We start from the raw sequence: 24,257 nt of genomic DNA on the forward strand, positions 1-24,257 counted from the left end.
CCCCAGCGCCCGCACAGAGACTCCGGGGCGGAAGGGGCGTGGCTCCAAGTGCGCAGGGGCAGGGACCCGGAAGTGCGGCCTAGCCTGTTGCAGCGGTCTGGGAGCTTTCGGGTAAGAATGGCGCCGGAAGGGAAGAACAAGCGGAAGAAAAAGCAGAGCGCGCAGGAGGGGTGAGTGGCGCGTGGCTAGTCTGCCTAGGCAGGAGCGTGCGTTCGGGAGTCGGGGCGCGAGGCAGTGGGGCGTGGCGTAGGGTCGCTGAGTCTCTGGCGTCCGTGTCTAGAGAGAACGTGGACGGCGGCAGTCGTGGGAATCTGGCCGGAGGCTATCTGATTGGACAAGTCGCCAACAGTTTATCCCAAGGCAAGAGGCCCTCCGGAGGCAGCGCCGGCCGGCTGGCTTCCCTCTTCAGCTCTTTGGAGCCTCAGCTTCAACCCCTGTACGTGCCTCTGCCTAAAGTAAGTCACTGGGTTCCACTCGGAAAGGCCATTAGAACAACTTTAAAGCAAGCAGCTACCTTACTGAGCATGCTTTCTAAAATGGGGAAGAGAGAATTAAGTAACCTTTTATTGTGGGAGAGAAAAAAAATACTGATTTAGAAAGACCACTGAATTATTAAAGGATGAGGTCTGAAACGTAACTTCAACCTTTTGAAAGGAGACCACCAAAAAAAGGAAACAGGATGAGGAGGAAGCACGTTCATCCCAAATTCAAAGACCACTTTTACAAGAACCTGCAAAAACAGTGAAAGTGAAGAAGAAACTTTCTGATGCAGACAAAAAGTTGGCAAACAGGTTGGTAAAATTCTTAGTTGATGCTAAAGAAATTAGATGGTGAAGATACTGAGATTCTTACACCTGCAATATTCATTTTTTTTGGTCACTTCATAGTTCTAATTTAAATTTTTTTCTATTATAAAAAGTCTCATACATATTTAAAAGTTGAAAAGGAGGGAGTTCCCAGGAGTTCCTGTTGTGGCGCAGTGGTTAACGAATCTAACTAGGAACTATGAGGTTGAGGGTTCAATCCCTGGCCTTGCTCAGTGAGTTAAGGATCCGGCGTTGCTGTGAGCTGTGGTGTAGGTCGCAGGCACGGCTCGGATCTGGCGTGGCTGTGGCTGTGGCGTAGGCCGGCGGCTACCGCTGGGATTAGAGCCCTAGCCTGTGAACTTCTGTATGCTGTGGGTACGGCCCTAAAAGGAAAAAAAAAAAAAAAAAGAAAAGTTGAAAAGGATAAACAACCTCATGTACCCAGCATCAGCAGTTAATATTTGCCCAATCTTGTTTTTTCTTTACCCTTTTTATATCCCCTTCATTATTTGGAAGCAAACCTAAGACTTATGTTTCATCTGTGAACATTTCAGCATGTATATAAAAAATGAGTTTGATTTTCTTAAACTTAATCAAAGATTAAATTTCCCCTTTTAGCTTAACTTTTTTTTTTTTTAACAGTTTATTTAAATTGAGATCCAAATAGCAGTACCATTACAGGTTCCTAGTTAACTTTCTTCAGTCTATCTGGCCACTGCTCTTCAAGCCCCTTATATTTCTGCTCTCTCTTGGCAGGTGATCTTGTTTCCTATTAACCCCTAATAGTTGCAAACTACTATTTTTGATCCTCTTAGTTAATGCAGCTGTGCACATCCTCAATTTCCTTTCAGAAAAGGATGTCTTCCTCCTCATCCAAGATTAGTCTCCTGTGCTGTTTGTATATACCACATACCTCTTCTGACTCTAGGGATTATGCCCTCAGATATAGATATATATATATATGTATATCCATATCCATGGATATATATTTGTTTCTTTTGTATATTTGATCTGTCTGCCCAGGATTTTCATCTTTAATTAATTAATTAATTTATTTATTTAGGCTACACCTGTAGCATGGCATGTGGAAGTTCCCGGGCCAGGAATCGAGCCCTCGGCGCTACAGCAGTGACCCAAGCCACAACATGGAATCCTTGACCCACTTAAACCACCAAGGAACTCCTCAAGATTCTCACCTTTAAAAAAGAAATTCGGAGTTCCCGTCGTGGCTCAGCATTAATGAACTGGACTAGTATCCATGAGGATGTGGGTTCGATCCCTGGCCTCACTCAGTGGGTTAGGGATCTGGTGTTGCCTTGAACTGTAGTCAGTCACAGATGAGGCTTGGATCCTGAGCTGCTGTGGCAGTGGTGTAGGCTGGCAGATACAGCTCTGATTCAGCTTCTATCCTGAGAAATTCCATATGCTGTGGGTGGTGTGGCCCTGAAAAAGAGGAAAAAAAAAAAAAAAAAGGAAATTCAACAGAACAAAACACTGTTCACAGTAGTGTCTATGCTTGATGCTCGCTTCCTTTTTTGATCAATTTTTCTCTTCCTTGCGTTTACTTGCATTCTGGTTGTTTGTTGTGTTTGGTTTTTTTTTCCTAAAATTTTATTATAATTGATTTACAATGGTCTGTCATTTTCTGCTGTACAGCAAAGTGACACAGTTACACACACACACACACACACACTTTTTGCAGGATCTCATTGCTTATTTACTGCAGGTGCAATCGTTTGCATCTACAAACCCCAAGCTCCCAGTCCCTCCCACTCCGTCCCTCTTGGCAACCACCAGTCTGTTCTCCATGTCCATGAGTTTGTTTCTTTTCTCTGGAAAGGTTCATTTGTGCCACATATTAGATTCCAGGTATAAGTGATGTCATATGGCATTTGTGTTTCTCTTTCTGACTTTCTTCACTTAGTATGTGAGTCTCTAGTTCCATCCATGTTGCTGCAAATGACATTATTATTTTTTGTGGCTCAATAGTATTCCATTGTGTTTATGTACCACACCTTCTTATCCATTCATCTCTCATTGGACATTTAGGTTGTTTCCATGTCTTGGCTATTGCGAATAGTGCTGCAATGAACATAGGGGTACATGTACCTTTTTCAATGAAAGTTCTGTCTGGATATATGCCCAGGAGTGGGATTGCTGGGTCATATGGTAGTTCTATATTTAGTTTTCTGAGATACTTCCATACTCATTTCCATAGTGGTTGTACCAGTCTACATTCCCACCAAGGTAGGAGGGTTCCCTTTTCTCCACACCCTCTCCAGCAGTTGTTATTTGTAGACTTACCAATGATGGCCATTCTGACTGGTGTGAAATGGTACCTCATTGTATTTTTGGTTTGCATTTCTCTAATAATTATTGCAATGTTGAGCATTTTTTCATGTGCCTGTTGGCCCTCCATATATCTTCTTTGGAGGAATGTCTGTTTAGGTCTCCTGCCCATTTTTCAATTGAGTTGTTTGTTTTTTTTGCTGTTGAGTTGTGTGAGTTGTTTGTATATTTTGGAGGTGATACCTGCCCTTGTCAGTTGCATCGTTTGAAACTATTTATTTTCTCCCATAGTAGGTTGTCCTTTTTTTTTTTTTTTTTTTTTTTTTTTTTTTTTTTTTTGCCTTTTTGTCTTTTTTGTTGTTGTTTTGTTGTTGTTGTTGTTGCTTTTTCTTGGGCCGCTCCCTCGGCATATGGAGGTTCCCAGGCTAGGGGTCGAATCGGAGCTGTAGCCACCAGCCTACGCCAGAGCCACAGCAACGCGGGATCCGAGCCGCGTCTGCAACCTACACCACAGCTCACGGCAACGCCGGATCGTTAACCCACTGAGCAAGGGCAGGGACTGAACCCGCAACCTCATGGTTCCTAGTCGGATTCGTTAACCACTGCGCCACGATGGGAACTCCTTTTTTTTTTTTTTTTTTTTTTTTTAATAATGGTTTCCTTTGCTGTGCAAAAGCTTTTAAGCTTAATTAGGTCCCATTGGTTTATTTTTGTTTTTATTTCTATTGCCTTGGGTGACCTAAGAAAACATTTATATGATTGATGTCAGAGAATCTTTTGCCTTGTTATGTCTGTTTCTACTTGATCTGATCAAACTTCTGAAACAGGAGTTCCCGTCGTGGCTCAGTGGTTATCGAATCCGACTAGGAACCATGACGTTCGATCCCTGGCCTTGCTCAGTGGGTTAAAGGATCCGGCGTTGCAGTGAGCTGTGATGTAGGTTGCAGACGAGGCTCTGATCCTGTGTTGCTGTGGCTCTGGTGTAGGCCAGTGGCTACAGCTCCGATTAGACCCCTAGCCTGGGAACCTCCATATGCCGCAGGAGCAGTTCAAGAAAAGGCAAAAAGACAAAAAAAAAAAACTTCTGAAACAGTGCTTAGGGAAACTATCCTGACCTACATGCCATATCTAGTACATGGCATACAGTGTAGCCTTTGTGTATGAGTTCTCTCTGTTACATTTCACATGGGTGCTTTTCTTCTCGAAGCTATTAGATTCTTAGTCTCTTCCAATTCTCCTCTTGCACCTTTCCTTCTGATCACTCCTTAATTGTTGATTTCCCTCAGGATTCTGTTCTTGGTCATATTCTCATGGCGTTTTTTTTTTTGCACCCTTCATTCTGGGGTGTCCCTGTGACTCCAACACTCTGATCTCTCTTCTGGTCTCCAGACTTGTATATCTGTTTGTCTGATGGCATCTGCACTTATATATTCATATACATGACAAATTTGGGATGCTTCAAACTGAGCTCATTGTCCTCACCAGACCTGATCCTCTGCATGAATGGTACTATCAGCCTTCCAGTTGCCTGAGCCTGTGACTGGAGTCATCTTAGACTCACTGTTTCCCCTGCATATCTAATCATTGGCAAGTCCTGATGATGCTCTCTTTTCATTCTCTCTTTAATCTGCTTCCCCTTTCCACCTCTCCCTTGCTCTGGTTAGTAGGTTGTCTTCTGAGATCCTTGCAGTTGCAACTGTCTACTTACTGGTCTTCCCTATCCAGTCTTGTCCCTTTCATAAGTATCTTTTGCTCTGCCGCCCACGTGACCTTCTTTAGGCACTCTCAGAATTTTCAGGGGCTTCCCATCTTCTGTGGGATAAAAATCTAAGCACTATTCGATTAAAAAAAAAAAAAAAAAAAAAAAAGGAGTTCCTGCTATGATGCAGTGGGTTAAGAATCCAACTGCAGAGGCAGGGATTTGATCCCCAGCCCAGCCCAGTGGGTTAAAGGATCCAGTGTTGACTGCAGCTGTGGCGTAGGGCTCAGCTGTGGCTTAGATTCAGTCTCTGGCCCAGGAAACTTCCATGTGTTGTGGGTGCAGCCAATGAAAGAAGGAGTTTCTGTTGTGACTCACTGGATTAAGAATCCAACTAGTATCCATGAGGATGCTGGTTTGATTCCTGGCCTCACTCAGTGGGTTAAGGAGCTGGCTTTGCCATGAGCTATGATGTAGGTCACAGACACTGCTCGAATCCTGTGTTGCTGTCGTTGTGATGTAGGCCGGCAGCTGCGTCTCCCATTCAACCCCTAGCCTGGGAACTTCCATGTACCACAAGGGCAGCCATAAAAAGAACACAAAGTCTAAGCGCTTTGGCAAAACAGGCACGGTCCTTCTTGACCTGATTCCCACCTTACTGTACAGTCTCATTTCCTTTCAATCCTGCTAGGTACTTTACATACCATAGTGAACCTCTTGGCTGTGGACCCTGTCCTTAGTGGAGCTTCGGGTTTAGTAGAGGGGTGATCCTGGTCAACAATTACTGAGGACTGACCATGTGCCATATACTGCCTTTCTTCCTCTGAGAGCCTTTCTTGTTTCTTTTATGTTTCTATACCATGCATGTATTATAAATGTTACTATTTTATGGTAAGCCTTGCCTATCTCTTCAGAGACTACACTGTTGGAAGGCTTTTAACAGTATCTATCTTTGTATCCCCAGAGGCTAGAACTGAGTAGAAACTGAATGGTAAATATTTATTGAATGAAAGAATAGATAGTTTTAAGACTCATACTGTCCATTTTCTCCCCTCACACCTTAAGTTCTTGGTCCAGTTCTCTTTTCGTCTTTGTGCACCTATCCTTTCTTTCTGTCTGTCTGTCTGTCTTTTTAGGGCCGCACCCAGTACAAGAAACAGTACAATACAAGAAACTTTCTTCTTTTTGCTTTTGCCCTTTAGTCTCCTACCATTTGATTTTTTTTTCTTTTTTTCTTTTTTTTTTTTTTTTAGGCCTGCACCCATGGCATATGGAGGTTCCCAGCCCAGGGGTCGAATTGGAGCTGTAGCTGCTGGCCTACACCACAGCCACAACAATGCCAGATCTGAGCCTGATCTGTGACCTACACCCAGCTCACTGCAACACTGGATGCTTAACCCACTGAACGAGGCCAGAAATTGAACCTGCGTCTTCATGGATGCTAATCAGATTCATTTCTGCTGAGCCACGATGGGAACTCCACCAGTACTTTCTATATTGGCATTTCAGAATTTATTTCTGACAAGCAGTCCTTTAAATACAGCAGAACAATGCGAAGTAGGAAATCTGGTTTCTCCTATTGCTAGGTTGCTTTTACAAAGTTAAATATTTTTCCAGCATATTAACCTTTATAGACTTCCTGGAGTTGCAGCAGTAACCTGAGAATTCTAGAGCAGAGAATGAAATTGAGCATTGGTAGAATGTAAACTAAGCCTCCAAAAGCTTTAAATGAACCAATTTCTGTTTAGATGAGTTTTTGTTGCTCTGTTATTACCTGGCAGGTTTAACGTATTTTTAAAAATTGACCTTTTTTTCTAACTCTTGAGTTTCCTAAAGATACCAGTTACTTTTTTTTTTTTTGGTCTATTTGTCTTTTTAGGGCTGCACCCACAGCATATGGAGGTTCCCAAGCTAGAGGTCCAGTCGAAGCTGTAGCCACCGGCGTATGCCACAACCACAGCCACTCAGGATCTGAGCCACGTCTTCAGCCTACACTGCAGCTCATGGCAACACCAGATCCTTAACCCACTGGGTGAGGCCAAGGATCGAACCCACAGCCTCATGGTTCGTAGTTGGATTTGCTAACCACTGCGCCACGACGGGAACTCCCCAATTACTTTTTGATAGTGCTGTTTACATGTAGATATATATGTGAATGGTTAAGTTTATATTGAGGAAAGCCAGAAGTAAGTGGAAGTATTTCTAGTCACCATGCTTTGTCACATGCTGACCTGACTTTCATGACTCTTTTCTCTCTTTTTTTGACTTAAAAAGAGAAAATGCTTTAGCAAGTGCTGATTTAGAAGAAGAAATTCGCCAGAAACAAGGACAGAAAAGGAAAAATTCTCAATCTGGTGTTACAATAGCACTTGATGATGTAGATCAGACAGTTGTAAATCCAAGAAGGAAAATCCAAACCAACAAAGAAGAAGAGAGATTAAAGAATGAGAGAACTGTGTTTGTTGGGAATTTGCCAGTCACCTGTAATAAGAAAGTGAGTGTGTAGTCTGTCCGTTGTAAGTATTCTGAGAAATTAATGATGCGTAATTCTGTTTATTGTCACTTTATTGAATAAGTACATAACAAGTCGTTAATGTATAACTTCTTTATAAATGTCTACATAAAACATTCTGTAGATTGGTTCTAGGACTGCACTCTTTCCATTCCTGTGTCACTGCCCTAATTCAGGCTTTCACAAATCTTACTTGAACTATTGCAGTGGCCTCCCTGTGGGTTTTTTTCCAGCCTTATCTTCTGCTGTACGCCACTCTCTATGCCATATGCTCTGTGGAGAACAGAAACTCCACATGCACAGGGGTATTTATTTCTTTTCTTCACTGCTCTATCCCTAGCCCTTGAAGTAGTACCTGGTGCATAGTAGAGGCTTGATGAATATTTATTGTGTAAATGAATAAATATGTGTTAGGCTTCCTCCGTTATGTGGGGTTCACCAAACCAAAACACACCCTTTGCTTTCTGTGTGTTCATATGTTAGTCACCTTGGTGGCAGTCCCTTGGGTCAAAATCCTGCTCATCTTTTGAAGAACAATTTAAATTCCACTTTCTTAAAAACAAAACAGTACAAGAAACTTTCTTCCTTTTGCTTTTGCCCTTTAGTCTCCTACCATTTGATTTTTTTTTTTCTTTTTTTCTTTTTTTCTTTTTTTTTTTTTTTTTAGGGCTGCACCCATGGCATATGGAGGCTCCCAGGCTAGGGGTCGAATCAGAGCTGTAGCTGCTGGCCTACACCACAGCCACAGCAACGGGAGCCTCATCTGTGGCTACACCACAGCTCATGGCAATGGCGGATCCTTAACCCACTGACTGAGGCCAGGGATCGAACCTGCATCCTCATGGATCCTAGTCAGATTCATTTCCCTGCCCCACAACAGGAACTCCTGATTTCTGACTATTTTATAAAACACAATCCATTTTACTTTGTAGCATGGTTTTGGTTACTTATCTTCCTATTAGATTTTAAGGACTCAAATGACAGGAGTGTTTGTGGTGCTTTACACATTGAATAAATTATTTTTGAATTAAAATTGCTAATAGAAATTACTGTGCAAACTGTAAAACATATATATTTTTTACATCCTGAACCAGACCTAAGAATAATATATAAAAATCATCCTCAGATTTTTTTCTTTAGTCCATTGGTCTTAGTTTCAGACGACTGGGTAATTTCTCATAGTGACTTAAGCATCCTTAAAATCCATGTCTGGTTTAAATAAGCCAATGTGAAAATATGAGAGAATCTATAGAACATACAGTCTTAGTTTACATGTGATAAAGATTATAAAAATGTGAAAGACAAAAATGTGTACCTCATGAATACTAACATGAACTTGAATTGCTTTTTTGTTGTTGTTGTCTTTTTGTCTTTTCTAGGGCTGCACTGAAGCATATGGAAATATGGAGGTTCCCAGGCTAGGGGTCTAATTAGAGCTGCAGCTGCCGGCCTACACCACAGCTCACAGCAACACTGGATCCTTAACCCACTGAGCAAGGCCAGGGATCGAACCCACAACCTCATGGTTCCTAGTTGGATTTGTTAACCACTGCACCATGATGGGAACTCCCTGAATTGCTTTCTTTTTAAATAAGTTTCAGTAAAATTTTTTTGTCTTCCAACTGAATAGTCATACTTCCCCAGAAATATTCTTCAAACATAGCAGGAAAAGGTTATCAGATTAACTTAATTTTTTTGTGGCACTTATTTCATGTTCTGAAAGTGGACTAAAATGTGTGTATGTATGTATGTGTGTATGTATATAGATAAAGATATATACATTTTAAAATTATTATCTTCTATTTTAGAAACTGAAGTCATTTTTTAAAGAGTATGGACAAATAGAATCTGTACGATTTCGTTCTCTGGTATGTCACCCCACCCCCCCCTTAAAATTGCATAATCTTAAAATGTGTGCCTTTTAAATCACACTTATGTGTTGGCGTTAGTGAGATGGAAGAACCCTTGCTTTATCTTTTGGAATGAAGAGGCTTCTATCTAGCCCCAAAGAAGAATCATGCTTAGTATCAATTGCTGACTCGGACTTTGTTAAATAATTTAATGAGTTCACATAGTAAAATGATATCCTTATTAAATGTAATTTGGAAGGTGGATGGGTGACATTTGTTTGCTATGTCAGTTGAGTAGCTGGAAACATTAATACCTATTGAGTAGTTTTCTGGAATCATAAATGTTCATATGGGGGCGTTGCATGACTCTGCAGAGCAGTACTTATGCTCTGACGTAGAAAGACAAGGTATTTTTTAATTTAATGTTAAAACTTTATGAAAGTAAATAGTATCTAATTTTACCAGCTGAGCACTCTGTAAGGCATTTATAGCCATGTAAATTAGAGCATGAATAAGCATCATTCATATATTTTTTAAATGTAATCAATATGTGTTAGAATATAGGAAATGTTTCTTCCTTGTTTCAAACTGCTCTTTCTCAATGTGATTCTCTAAAATGGGGTTTCTCAGGAGTTCCCTGGTAGCTCAGCAGGTAAGGATCCCATGTTATCACTTCAGTGGCTTGGGTTCCATCCCTGGCCCAAGAACTTCCACGTGCCATGGACATGGCCAAAAATTAAAAATTAAAAAAAAAATGGGTTCCTCAACCTTGATACTATTGACGTTTTGTACTGGATAATTCCCTGTTGTTAGAGGCTGCCCCTCGCAATATAGTATGTTGGAGAGCGTCCTTGCCGTCTGCCTTCGAGATGCTGGTAACATCTTCCTTGCCCAGTTATAGCAACCAAAAATATCTCCAGGCATTGCCAAGTGTCCTCAGAGGGCAAAACTGCCCAGTTCTCTAAAAGTAGACATTTCCTGAGGTTTTGACACAGTCTCCATAATTTTCATCATGGTGTTCGTTTCTAACTTTTTCTTTTTTGGGGTGGGGGGGACACACTCGTGGCATTTGGAAGTTCCCAGGCTAGGGGTTGAATCGAAGCTGCAGCTGCCACCATACGCCACAGCCACAGTAATGTGGCATCCAAGCCACATATGCAGTCTGCACTGTGGCTCATGGCAATGCTGGATCCCTAACCCACTGAGTAAGGCCAGGGATCAAGCCTACATCCTCATGGTTACTAGCGGGTTCGTGACTGCTGAGCCGCAACGGGAACTCCTGTTTCTCACATGTATATTTTGTCTGCCCTTCTGAGTTCCATTTCCTCTTATCAGATCCTTGCCTGACACATCCACTTGGATGTCCTCCCAGCACCCATTTTCAGCCCATCAGTTCCCCCCTCCCCAGGCTGTGCTGCATGCTGATTTTCTGTATTATTTAGTGCCACTCAGACTGCAGACCCTTGAATCTTTCCCTTAGCCCACCCAACCTGTTGTTTGTCATCCCTGCCCATTTTTCAACCGTGGTTTCTTCCCAAGATGAGTCATTCCTTTTTCTTTCTTTCCACCTGAGTTTCCCCTACCTCTTGTCAGAATAGTTGCAGAGGCCTATTACAGTTCCTGCTTTCAGTCTGCCTCAAATTCATCCAACATACTGCTGTCAGTTTCATCTACCTACAGTACTTCTTCCTGGAACTCCTGCCCGAAATTCCTCCCTCCCTCTCCGTTCCCATGAACATCACACACACTTCTATTTCGGCCTGGTGTTGCCTTTGGGGGGCCTGCCCTGATTCACCCCACAGCACCCCCATTTGTCATTGACAGTCTTTATGACACTGCTCTGTGGATGTCACCCCGTTCGTCTGCCCCACCAGACTAGAATCTGGAATCACAGATACCATGTTTGTCCTGGGTCACCAACATCTGCACATCAAACATGTATGGAGTTGCCTGAAAGCTTTTTGTTTTCCTAGTTGCCAGTGTCCTTAGGTCTGTGCCTGACAGTCTACACAGAGTGGCCCTGAGGCCCTGCATTCGTCCACATGTGCCTGTCCTGCAGCCTGGGAGTTGCCCTCTTTGCCAGTTGTAGGCTTGTGCTTTCTCACCCCTGTCCTTTTGCTCAGTTCATTTTTTTTTTTTTTTTAACTGAGGTAAAGTTGGCATATAACATTATATTAGTTTCAAGTGTTCAGCATAACAGTTCAGTCTTTGCATACATTACAAAGTAGTCACCATGATCGGTCTATCTGTCCCCATACAAGTGACCCCTTTACCCACTTCACCCCTCTCAAGTCTTTTCTCCTCTGGTAACCACCAGTCTGTCCTCTGTATCTCTGAGTTTTATTTGTTTTTTAAATCCCATATGTAAGTGACATCATACAGCATCTGTCTTTGACTTATTTCACTTAGTGTAATATTCTCAGTGTCCATCCATGTTATTGCAAATGGCAAGATTTCCTTTTTTTTTTTTACAGTAATATTTCATTGTATATATATTCTGGAAATCCTTCTTAAAGTCTCATTTTTAAGATGTCAAGATCATATGTATTTTTCATTAGGCAGTTAAAATGTCACTTATTCAAGCCTTTCTGATACTTCATACCATTAAGTGGTATTTTTTTCCTCTGAATTCTTTCTGTGTTTTATCGCCTTCTGTTATTCTTACTTATTCATATCTTCAACAGCAGGACACAGGTCCTTGAGAGCTTCTAGAAGGTACCCAATTGATGTGTTTTGATGACAGGCATTCACATGTTGATTATTCACCTGGGCATTTCTCACACCTAATGTTTTCTCAGTCATTTGCACATTTTGTACATTTTGATGCACATTGTACATTTTGAAAGCTTAACAGTATGTTAGTTTGAGCAAGAGAATGAGAATAGCTCAAATTTCTTAGTTTTACTATATAAACTATCAAATGACTAAGAAAGAGGTAAGCTTTCCAGAGGTTTATTATAACTGCCCTAAATGACATTGGCTTGTCGGCACCCCTGGGCTGTGAACTAGCAGAGTCTGAATCTTTTCACCTTTGTGTTCCCAGTACCTGGTGTATTAGCACACGTTGTTGACAGTCACAGTTGATGACCTGAATTTACACCTTCTCCATAAAGCTTTCCCTTCCTGCCCCCTTCGCTCTTAGATACTATATGTGACCAAAAATAAATGACCTTGAGGATAAAGGGGATTCTCTTATTTGTCCAATTATAGATACTGAAGGGTGTTTTGTTTTTGTTTTCGTGTTTACTAACTGGCATATTATAAACTCTTATAGATATGGGTGAAGTAATACATCTTATATTATTTAAAATTTAGATATATTTAAATTCATATAGCTATACAATATAAAATACTTTTTTTCTTGCTCGTTTTATGAAACAATTTTCCCTAACATGTTTCATGTGTGTCTTCAATATCATTGTCTCCTCATGACCAGAGACCTCTTTGAGTCATCTGTTGCTTTTGCCTAGATTGAGAGTCACTGCATGTTAAATCTGAATATGGCACTGTCATTGGAAACATCTGTCCTGAGCCACCAGGTCCTGTTCGTGTAACATTAGGACAGTTGTTTCTTATTCAGTCTTTCCTTAGAATGTTTTTAATCACATAGCATAGTTAGAGATTTAGAATTTGATTAGTTAAAATATAATTAATTTGAAATAATTCAAATAATGAATTTTTTTAATACCTTTTTTTTTTCTCTTAAAAGATTCCAGCAGAAGGAACTTTATCCAAAAAGCTGGCAGCAATAAAGTAAGTTTATAATTAGAGGAAGGGGAGTTACTGTTGCAGCCCAGCAGAAACGAATCCGACTAGGAACCATGAGGTTGTGGGTTTGATCCCTGGTCTCGCTCTGTGGGTTAAGGATCCGGTGTTGCCGTGAGCTGTGGTATAGGCCAACAGCTGTAGCTCTGATTCGACCCCTAGCCTGGGAACCTCCATATGCCACGAGTATGGCCCTAAAAAGCAAAAACAAACAAACAAAAAAAACAAAAAAGGAGGAAGGGAGTAGTCTTAAACTCTTCCATTTTGGTTAAAATTGAGATCATCCCCCCCCACCCTTTTTTTGGCCACCCTGCGGCATGTGGAGTTCCTGGCCAGGGATCAGATCCAAGTCACAGTTGCAACTTAACACCACAGCTGCTGCAATGCCAGATCTTTTAACCCACTGTGCTGGGCTGGGGATCAAACCTGCATCCTGGCACTGCAGAGATGTTGCCAATCCCATTGTGCCACAGTGGGAACTCCAAGATCTTTTCTTTTTTTTTTTTGTACCAAGATCTTTTCTTAACCTTATAGGTTTTTATATTTGGAGAAAACATTATGCTTTATTGTTTTCTTGTATCTGTAATAATGTAAATTTGTCAGATGTTTGTCTTCAAGCCTTAACATAAATTGTAGAGTCACAGAAAGAATTAAAAAATAACTGAATAGGAAATGTGCTGTGAGAAATTTCAAGTACATTTGTGTATGTGTGTGTGTGACATAGAGTTGCAACTGAGGTGATAATTTACAGCATTGTGGGGTTGCACAGGTGGGCCTCCTGCTCTGGCACAGGGTTTTTTTTGTCTTTTTGCCATTTCTTGGGCTGTTCCCGTGGCATATGGCGGTTCCCAGGCTAGGGATCCAATCGGAGCTGTAGCCGCTGGCCTACGCCAGAGCCACAGCAACACAAGATCCGAGCCATGTCTGCAGCCTACACCACAGCTCACGGCAATGCTGGATCCTTAACCCACTGAGCAAGGCCAGGGATCAAACCTGCAACCTCGTGGTTCCTAGTCGGATTTGCTAACCACTGAGCCACAACAGGAACTCCTGGGTTAAAAGAGATGAAACTCTCCCTAGGAATTCATTCTTTTAAGTTTTATTGAAGTATAGTTGACTGACAAGCTGTAGTAATTTCTGCTATACAACAAAGTGATTCAGTTATACATGTAAACACATCCATTCTCTTTCAGATTCTTTCCCCACGTAGATTATCATAGAATATTGGGCACAGTTCTCTGTGCTATACACAGGTCCTTGTTGGCCACTTATTCCGTATACCTCAGTGTGCAAACTCAGTGTCCCAAACTCGTAGTTCATCCCTCCCCCACCCATCTGTCCCCATGGTAGCCATAAATTTTTCAAAGTCTGTGAGTCTGTCTTTGTTCTGCAATTAAGTTCATTTGTCTCCTTTTTTTAGATTCCACATGTAAATGATATCATACGATAAGCAATTAGTCTTTCCCTGTCTAACTTCACTTAGTATGATAATTTCTAAGTCCATCCATGTTGCTACAAATGGCATTATTTCCTTCTTTTTATGGCTGAGTATTATTCCATTATATATATGGACCACATCTTCTATATCCATTCCTCTGTTAATGGACATTTAGTTTGCTTCCATATCTTGACTATTGTGAATAGTGCTGCAGTGAACATTGGGGTGCATGTATCTTTTTGAATTATGATTTTATCTGGATAGATACCCAGGAGTGGGATTGCTGGATCTATGGTAGACCTATTTTTAGTTTTTTGAGGACCCTCCATACTATTTTCCATAGTGGTTATAGAAACTCCCCCCAGTATTCCTGTCATATGTGTTGATTGAGAGTGAAAAAAAAAGTATATTTATTTGAGTGACTTTGAGATGAACAAATTTTACATTGTCTTTTTTTTTCTTCTTCTTCTTCTTTTTTTTTTTTTTTTTTTGGCATAGACGTAAAATTCATCCAGATCAGAAAAATATTAATGCTTACGTTGTGTTTAAGGATGAGAGTGCTGCTGCAAAAGCATTGGAAAGGTAATTTCATCTCTGAGGTTTGAACAGAATTATTGTCTTTAAGTGTGTTTGAGTCCATGCTTTATTATTTGGTTTCACTTGAGAGCAAATATCCCAGTAACTCAGTGCTCACTTTTCACAGCTATTTTCCCTTCCTATTTGTAACAGAAATGGGGCCCAAATTGCAGATGGATTTCGTATTAGAGTGGATCTTGCATCTGAGACCTCATCTGTAAGTTGTTATTGAGTTGTCTAAAAAACTTAGCTGGAATCGTGTAGAGAGAAAGGTTTTCTTCTGACCTTGCACTGAGTAGAGAATTGGGGTCGGCGGGGAGCATGTGGGAGGCACAGAGGAAACTGCCTTTGCCTTCTGTGGTCCCAGTGTTGATTCCTTAGGGTGGCCAAGGGTTTAAGTCAGCATTAGCATCAAGAATGTGGTTTCCAGAGTTCCTACTCTGGCACTGCGGGATCAGCGGAGTCTGCAGTGCTAGGACATAGGTTCCCTCCCTGCCTAACGCAGTGGATTAAGAATCTGGGGTTGCTGCAGCTGCGGCACAGGTCACAACTGCTGCTCGGATCTCATCTCTGGCCCAGCAACTCCATGTGCCTCAGGGTGGCCGAAGAAGGAAATGGGGGGGAAAGTGGTTTTCACCCTATATTAGTCCAAATAATCATAATTGTAGAAAGTAAGGCCTGAAGTACATTAGAGATCATCTGGGAGGTCTCTTGTGGCTCGGCGGGTTAAGGATCCAGCATTGTCACTGCATCACCTCGGGTCAGCTATAGTGCCGGTTCATTCCTTAGCCTGGGAACTTCCACATGCTACGGGCACGGCCAAGGAATAATAAAAGTGGGAGTTGAGATCTATCCCGATGGGGCTTTTTCTGTAAGCCTACATCATTGGAAATGCCTCATAGAATAACTATGTGGTTTCCTTTACTCTTACAATTACATGTTGGATCTGTGGAGAAGAGCTACAAGACAGCTGCTTAAAAAAAACCTAACAGGGAAGGCTTTTTTGTCTTAGGTATTGGCATATCCCAAGGATCTATACTGTTCTAGGGTGTGATAAGTTTAAGAGTGAATATGATTTGAACTTAATGCATATTTAGAGGGTGTCTAAAATTCAGAACCAGGCAGATCCATCTCTCATGACCCTAAACATGACCCTACCTAAAATGAACTGCTTGAGTAAAATTGATCCTAGGATTATAGATCAGGAATTTTGACATCAAAGAAGCACAACTAGGAGTTATCTTCGTGACTCAGCAGTTAACGAACCCCACTAGGATCCATGAAGCGGTTAACAAACTTGACTAGGATCCATGAGGATGCGGGTTCAATCCCTGGCCTTGATCAGTGGGTTAAGGATCTGGTGTTGCCACAAGCTGTGGTGTAGGTCACAGAGGTGGCTCAGATCCAGTGTTGCTGTGGCTGTGGCACAGGCCAGCAGCTGCAGCTCTGATTCTACCCCTAGCCTGGGAACTTCCATATGCCGCAGGTGCAGCCCTAAAAAGAAAATAATGTAATAACCAAGTTAAATTATTTATTCAGCAGTTTCTGAGTCCCTACTCAGTGTCAGGCAGTTAGTGATGAGACATAGTCTCAGTTCCCTAGGAGCTCTCGGTGTAAAGATAAACATGAGCAGATGGGCTGGTCCTGGCACTGTTCTATGTTAAGCACAGGATACTTTGTCAGCTCAGGAATGGGGCACTTGACTTGGGGTTGCCAGCAAGAAGGGACAGAGGGTTTCTGAGAGAACAGGGGTTCTTCCAGTCTTGCAAGGTGAGTCATGTTATCCTGACAAAGAACTTTGAACCAAATACGTGGTGGAGACCAGAGTCTGATTTGCCAGAGTGTTGGCATGAGCTTGAAAGAGTTATTAGTGGGTAGGGGGTGAGGCAGGGCTGCAGTAAGAGCTGCTGTTGGAGAAGCAGGAAAAGGTATGAGTTGTAGGAGCTCACTACTGAAACCAAGTGCATAGCTGTTGGTTTCCAGGCAACTAGTTAACCAGGGCCTGGCAGACAGCCCTGGCTTTGACGTGGGGCTTGCACAGGGTCAGCAGACTGGCCTGAGAGCCAAATCTGTTTGCTGCTTGCTTCTATCACTAAAGTCTTATCGCCACCCAACTGCACCCATTAGTTACGTGTTACTGTGCTGTCACAGCAGAAGCAGATAGGTACCACAGAGACCATATGGCCCACAAAGCCTAAAGTATTTGCTTTCTGGCCTTTTACAGAAAAAGTTTGCCCACCCCCAGTATAGCTTTTTCTTTTTTTTTTTTTTTTTTTTTTTTTGCTTTTTGGGTCCGAACCCCACAGCATATGGAAGTTCCCAGGCTAGGGGTCAAATTGGAGCTGCAGCTGCTGCCCTATGCCACAGCCATAGCAACGTGGGATCCAAGCTGCGTCTGTGACCTACGGCACAGCTCATGCAATGCTGGGTTCCTGACCCATTGACCAAGGCCAGGGATTGAACCGGCATCCTCATGGATAGTAGTTGGATTCATTTCTGCTGCACCATGATGGGAACCCCTAGCATGCATTTCTTGAGCACTGCCACATGTCTGTGCCAGCTGTGAGCCAAAAACCACAACCCCCTGGGCTCACTCCCATTCCATTGAGAGGATGGAAGAAATGGAGTCAAACGGGCTTAGTGTGTGGTGAAATCAGGACAGAGACCAGTCAAATACTTGGAATGAGAGAAGGTGTGACTTTAGGATGACCTCTATTTTCTGTTCCATAGTGATTTTTATTAATTTGGCTTGTTTAATTTTTTTAATTTAATTTGTGTTTCAGAGGGACAAGAGATCAGTGTTCGTGGGGAATCTCCCATACAGTAAGTTTGTCAAAACAAAGTACCAATGTTTGTCGTTAAAGTAATGCACATAACATCGGAGTAGGAACCTAATGTTTTGCCTTAACTCTAACCTGAAAAAACGTAGTGTGTCACTTGACTAATATCACGAGGTTGTGCTACCCTTGCTGTGTTATCAGACGTCTCCAGCTTTCTAAGGTGATGCCAAGTCCTCACCTCCACTTTGGTTGAATTTGCTTCTAGAAGTTGAAGAATCTGCTGTTGAGAAACACTTTCTGGACTGTGGGAGCGTTGTGGCTGTAAGGATCGTGCGAGATCCAGTGACAGGAGTTGGCAGAGGGTTTGGCTACGTGCTCTTTGAGGTACGGAGGTGAATGCATCGTCACTGTCCTTTGAAATATGCTGGGAGAGGCTGTCAGTTCTGTCCTGTTTTGCAGATGTAACTATCACTGTTGCCCTCAAATTCCACCCTAAGGCAACTGAATTCATAACCTGCCAAAATAGAGTACCATACCTGTAACTGCATCCAACCAGAATGTTCTAATTCTCTCTTTCTCCATATTGTTATTAAAGAATGTTTTAGATACTGGGTATTAAAGGCATGAAATATCTGAATCTCGGAGTCCCTGCTGTGGCGCAGCTGGATCAGTGGCATCTTTACAGGGCCAGGATCGAACAGGGCAGGTTCAATCCCTGGCCCGGCACAGTGGGTTAAGGATCTGGCGCTGCCACAGCTGCAGTATAGTCAAGCTGTGGCTCAGATCCGATCCCTGACTGGGAACTCCATATACTGTGGAGCGGCCAAGAAAGAGGAAAAAAAAAAATCTCTGAATCTCCACCTCTACAAAATGGAGAAAAGAATTGACTGTTCACTCAGTCTCTGTACAAAATTGAATTCACTAAGTGTTAATCAGTGTCTCATGCCTAACATTATCGGGATACACATACTACCTGATGCCACTGAGGTTTTTCTTCCCACACAACCCATTGATGCATTTCCTTTCAGATTTTACCTAGGCTGCCTTTCTTATAGTTGAACTTAAATGTTTTGTTTCTTTGGGTTTTTTTTGGCGGGGGGCACCCAAGGCATATAGAGGTTCCCAGGGTAGGGGCCTAATTAGAGCTATAGCTGCTGGCCTACACTACAGCCACAGCAACGCCAGACTAAGGCACATCTGTGACATACACCACAGCTCGAGGCAATGCCTGATGCCCAACCCTGATCGAACCCGAGTCCTCATGGATACTAGTTGGGCTCGTTAACCCCTGAGCCACGATGGGAACTCCTAGTTGAGCTTATTTGTGAACTTGAAATTCTGCAATCTGCTTTATGTTGTTTTCTGTAATGAAGCATTTTCCACAGAGCAATGTAACATAATTTATATCGTCTTTTCCCAAATGTTTCCCAAATGTTGCACATTTGCAGCATTCCCTTTTTCCCTGTAATAATGAAATTGGAGTGGTTATGTTTCTTCCTACAAATGTTCGCCTAGATTTTTTGATTACTTCTTCCGTAAAGCTCCCCCGTGGGTTATTACTATGTGGTCATAATTTAAGGCTCTTGGTATGAATTACCAGATGGCTTTTGAAAAAGGGGTCACAGCCTGATGCTTTCATCCTTACTGTAATTATATTACTGCCTTTGACTGTTTTCTCTGCTCTCTTTCTTCTGACTTTTGAAGTTTATCAAATCCTTTAACAAACATGTCATGAATATTCAGGCTGTTAGCATTTTAGTGGTTCATCATTAGAATAAAGAATAATAGAATTTTGGATCTAAATAGAACCCTATAAGGCACCTAGCCCAACATCGCAAGAAATGTAGTAGAGTTCCATGCTCTCGAATTAACTAATATAGCAGGGGCTTTTGCAGGAAATGCCTGTGAGGAGGCAGTTCATTGTTTGAAAGATTGCACAAGACTAGTCTCTTTAGTTGAAACTTCCCTTTACATTGAGAAAAACGAAGCCTCTTGTGGCTTATCTGATTATTTGGCAAGGCAGCTTGAATGCTGTCCTGAGGAAAAACTGATGAGCATGATTAAAACTACAAGCACAGGAGTTCTCTGGTGGTCTAGCAGGTTAAGGATATGGTATTGTCACAGCAGTGGCTTTGGTGGTTGCTGTGGTGTGGGTTTCATCCCTGGCCTGGGAACTTCTGTATGCCGTGGGTGCAGCACCCCCCTCCACAAAAAAAACCCTGCAAGCACACGTGCTAAATACTTGGGATTGGGCTTCTTGGCTGTGGAAATGAGAGGGGTTTCTATATGCAGCCTTGAAAGTTGTTCTAATCCATGAAAGTTGCAATATGCAATTTTACTAGTTCTTTGCAGATGCCTTTCTGGTGAAAATTTAATATATTGATTTTTATTGCAGAATACAGATGCTGTTCATCTTGCTCTGAAATTAAATAATTCTGAACTGATGGGAAGAAAACTGAGAGTCATGCGTTCCATTCATAAAGAAAAATTAAAACAAAATTCAAATCCTGGTTTGAAGAATGTCAATAAATCTAAGGATGGACTTAATTTTCCTTCAAAAAATGTGCAACGTTCTAAAAGTTTATATGTTGGAGAAAAAGCTGTTCTTATTAAGAAGAAAAAGAAAGGACAGAAGAAAAGTGGACGATTTAAGAGACAGAAAAATCAGAAGTAGCAATGTGAAGCTTTTTTTTTTCCACTGACTATTGGATAATAAAAAAGTGTGGATAAATCAATGTATCACATTTCAGGGTTTTTTATGCATGGTGTGTAGGCAACATGGACACTTTTTCAGTTATTCACATTGTTAATAGTACCTTTGAAGAATTTGTTTAAGATGTGGGCAGGTTAGTCATCGTGAAATACTGCTGATGGTATGAGAGATTTAGATTCAAGGTGAACATTTAGAATGTTAATGATTGTGCATTATTTTAGCATGTTAGAAATATATAATTAACACCAGACAGTTATTTTAAGAATTACCTGGGATGAGACTAAATTTAAAAGAGCAGTTCCCACTGTGGCGCAGCAGATCCGCAGTGTCTTGGGAGCACTGGGATGCAGGTTCAATCCCCTGCCAGGCACAGCGGGTTAAGGATCCATCATTGTTGCACCTGGGGCTTAGGTCCCAACTGTGGCTCAGATGTGGTCCCTGGCCCAGGAACTCCATATGCTGTGGGGCAGCCAAAAAAAAAAAAAAAATTGAAAATACTTTTAATTTTGTTTTGTTTTGTTTTGTTTTGTTCTTTACTTGGGCCACACCCATGGCATATGGAGGCTCCCAGGCTAGGGGTCTAATCAGAGCTATAGCCGCCAGCCTACACCACAGCCACAGCAACACCAGATCCAAGCCTCGTCTGTGACCTACACCACAGCTCACAGCAACACCATATCCTTAACCCACTGAGCGGGGGGAAGGATCGAACCTGAAAACTCATGGTTCCTAGTTGGATTTGTTAACCACTGCGCCATGATGGGAACTCCCAAAACATTAAAAATAAAAGTGAGTAAATTTAAAGAAAAATAAAACCAACTTAATATTGATTATACCTAGACAAATCATCTAAATAATTGGGAATACTGATTGATCTAAGGTCAAATCATAATTCCTAAAAAGTAAGATTTTGAGGGCTGTTATATAATAGCCATTCCTTTTTCATCCTTTCTCTTACAGTTGGAATAAATAGAGTTCTGGGTTTTAATTTGATTTCATCAACCTAACAACTAACCAACAGGGATTTTATATCAAATGTTGCTTTAACTTCTTATTCTCGTTTTTTGTTTTTTGTTTTTTTTCTAGGGCCCCACCCTCGGCATATGGAGGTTCCCAGGCTAGGGGTCTAATCGAAGCTGTAGCTGCCGGCCTACGCCACAGCCACAGCAATGCCAGATCAAAGCCACGTCTGCGACCTGTACCACAGCTCATGGCAACGCCGGATCATTAACCCACTGAGCGAGGCCAGGAATCAAACCTGCAGCCTCATGGTTCCTAGTCTGATTTATTAAACACTGAGCCATGACAGGAACTCCAATTTCTTATTCTTAACTGGTGATTAGAATGGTTATTGAAGTCCTTGGTAAAGTGGCCATAAAACAGATTTTTAGTGTTTTTTTTTTATTAAAAACTTTTTTTTTTTTTTTTTTTTGCTTTTTAGGGCCTCCCCCGCTGCATATGGAAGTTCTTAGGCTAGGGGTTGAATCAGAGCTACAGCTGCCAGTGTACACCACAGCCACAGCAACTCAGGATCCGAGCCATGTCTGTGACCTACAATACAGGTCCCGGCAACTCTGGATCCCTGACCCACTGAGCGAGGCTGGGTATCGAACTGGCATCCTCATCAATACTAGCCAGATTCATTTCTGCTGTGCCGCTACAGGAACTCCTTATTTCTATTTTTGAAAAATGTTTTCCCAGGAACACTTGTGATTCTTAAGTTTATATCACCCAGTATAATGAAATAATTTTTTAAAAATCATATTTAAAGGGAATATGGAGTTCCTGTTATGGCTCAATGGTTGACGAATCCAACTAGGAAACATGAGGTTGCAGGTTCAATCCCTGGCCTCACTCAGTGGGTTAAGGATCCGGTGATGCTGTGAGCTGTGGTGTAGGTCGCAGACGTGGCTCAGGTCCCACATTGCCGTGGCTGTGGCATAGGCCAGTGGCTACAGCTCCAGTTAGACCCCTAGCCTGGGTACCTCCATATGCTGCAGGTGCAGCCCTAGAAAAGACAAAAACAAATGAAAAATAAAAAAATAAAGAACATTTTTCTGATAAAATATAATTCAGTCATAAAATATAAAGTTCCACAAGGGGGAAAAATACCATTACATTCTCTTGGGACTTAACCTTGTATTATGGCTGGAATCCTTCCCACAAATCTTGCCAAGCTTGGTCTGTATCCAGGAGGGAGGGGTGAGCATAAACCAGGGGAGTTGATCTGAGGCACCCAGAATCTGTGATACATGCATCATATTACCTAAGTGAGTAGGGAAATTGGGGGACAGTGGGTTACTACTGATTATTTTGAAAATCCTGTCTTTTGGGCATAGCACAAGGAAAACCTAATGGGTTTTTAAAATGTTGCTCTGCAGAAAGTACTGCATTGTCCTTTATCCAAGGACTGGATATTTTATGCTTAGTATCCTCTAAGGTGCTTAGAACCTTGTTTTTCATTATAGGATTCAGTAAATATTTAACACTTGATAGTTCTTGAATATTTTTGCATGTATTTCCAGTTAAATTTACATAAGGATGCCTTACTATAGATTACCTCTATAAACATGGACTATAATTTTACCGTATATTTATAGTGCATATTATATTTTATTGTGTATGCTTTATAACACATAAAATTTATGTAATTTTAAAGTCCTTAACATAGGGTTTTGGTGTTTAGGTTTTCACGTAAAGAGCCCTGGACTGGGGTGTTAGGATATCTGATTGTTGACCCAGCTGTGTGGCTGTGCATGCATGATTTTGGACAAGACTCTCTGTCTCTTTATCTAAATATCTTGCTTGGTTAAATAAGGGCCTTGGACTAGATAAGTAGTTTCACACTTTTTTGATGATAATCTGCAACAGTTTTAATTTTACACTGGGACCAGTGCAGACATGGGTGTATTTAACTGACACACAAGTTTCCCACGTCAGTACTGGTCCTTACTAGACGTGTTGCTGGCTGATACTTTTTATTCTATTTTAAAACTCTGGTGATGAACCACTAATTTCATTCCTCAGCCCACAAATTCCACTCACAAACAACATGCCTCAGGGATTTCCGAGCTGTTTTTCTTTCAGGAATCTATAGGTATTTCACAAGTGTAAAAAAAAATTATTAAAAAATGCAGAATGGCTGAGATTCAAAGGTACAGGTGTTGCTCTAACTGTGCCTTGTAGAAACATGTTTTCTGGTCTGTTGTGTCTCATCACAGTGACCTCAGCATTTACATGGCATTTCTTCTGCACAACACAGGAATAGAGATAAGTAGCATGTTGTTTATTCAGACAAATAATCTAATAGCTTCATGATCTACTCAAATTTCTAGGAGTTGAGTTCTAAGCCTCATGGCATCTGTGTGACCTTGCAGGTCTTCTGTTCCAACACAGCAGAGGCTCAGGACATACCTTCCTGAGCTTCACTTTTTAGGGTAGGAAGAATCAACATGTGTGTGCAGGACATAAGGAAAAGCTTTTTGTGCTGTTGTTTGAAACCTTCTCAATCATTTTCTCACGACGCATATGCACCTTCACATCTCATCCCAGTCCAAGCAATGCTCATGAATCTTTGATCTAATTTTCTGTTTCCATGGGATCTCAGGTTCCATACCACTCAGGCAGAAGGGCTTTCCCAGGCTCTTGGACTAGGTTAGGACCTCAAGCTAAATGTTTCCATAAGTACCCTTGCAATAACTTCTGATACCAGCCACCTGAGTCGAGCCAAACTTATTAGGTTAAGGGGACAGTCCCCTACAAGACTATGCTCATACGCCAACACTAACTTGGGGAGGGAGGAGGGTGTTGTCTTCAGGTCACTCTTCTG

General features: G+C 41.7%; 1 protein-coding gene and 1 non-coding gene across 3 annotated transcripts; both read left to right on the forward strand.

Moving 5' to 3' along the window:
* The first annotated feature begins 69 nt into the window (after positions 1 to 69).
* RBM34 (RNA binding motif protein 34) lies at positions 70 to 20,450 on the forward strand. Of its 2 annotated transcripts, none has more exons than XR_014827900.1 (11): positions 70 to 170; positions 281 to 455; positions 655 to 791; positions 7,069 to 7,288; positions 9,115 to 9,174; positions 12,866 to 12,909; positions 14,858 to 14,941; positions 15,063 to 15,152; positions 17,719 to 17,758; positions 17,981 to 18,099; positions 20,111 to 20,450. XR_014827900.1 is itself a non-coding variant. In XM_005670960.4 (11 exons), exons 1-11 carry the CDS (start codon positions 118 to 120, stop codon positions 20,387 to 20,389), a joined length of 1,275 nt encoding a protein of 424 aa, XP_005671017.1. In that variant the 5' UTR covers positions 70 to 117; the 3' UTR covers positions 20,390 to 20,450. The 2 variants fall into 2 exon arrangements, 1 of the variants encoding a protein (XP_005671017.1); XM_005670960.4 differs by having other exon boundaries at positions 15,089 to 15,152.
* Positions 15,777 to 15,907, forward strand: LOC146396797 (small nucleolar RNA SNORA18). Its single transcript, XR_014828610.1, has one exon. It is a non-coding gene; the product is annotated as a small nucleolar RNA SNORA18 (small nucleolar RNA).
* Positions 20,451 to 24,257: the final 3,807 nt, after the last annotated feature.

Source organism: Sus scrofa, chromosome 14 (genome assembly GCF_054392235.1).
Source record: "Sus scrofa isolate SSC_HxYL_T2T_F1_AM1 chromosome 14, Sscrofa_HxYL_maternal_Yorkshire_Landrace_v2.0, whole genome shotgun sequence".
Lineage (NCBI taxonomy): Eukaryota > Metazoa > Chordata > Mammalia > Artiodactyla > Suidae > Sus > Sus scrofa.

Coding starts and splice junctions, on each gene's coding strand:
- RBM34 (XM_005670960.4), top strand. CDS start 118: ATGGCGCCGGAAGGGAAGAACAAGCGGAAGAAAAAGCAGAGCGCGCAG. Junction 15,153..17,718: donor TTGCATCTGAGACCTCATCT/GTAAGTTGTTAT, acceptor TTTGTGTTTCAG/AGGGACAAGAGATCAGTGTT. Junction 18,100..20,110: donor TTGGCTACGTGCTCTTTGAG/GTACGGAGGTGA, acceptor TTTTTATTGCAG/AATACAGATGCTGTTCATCT.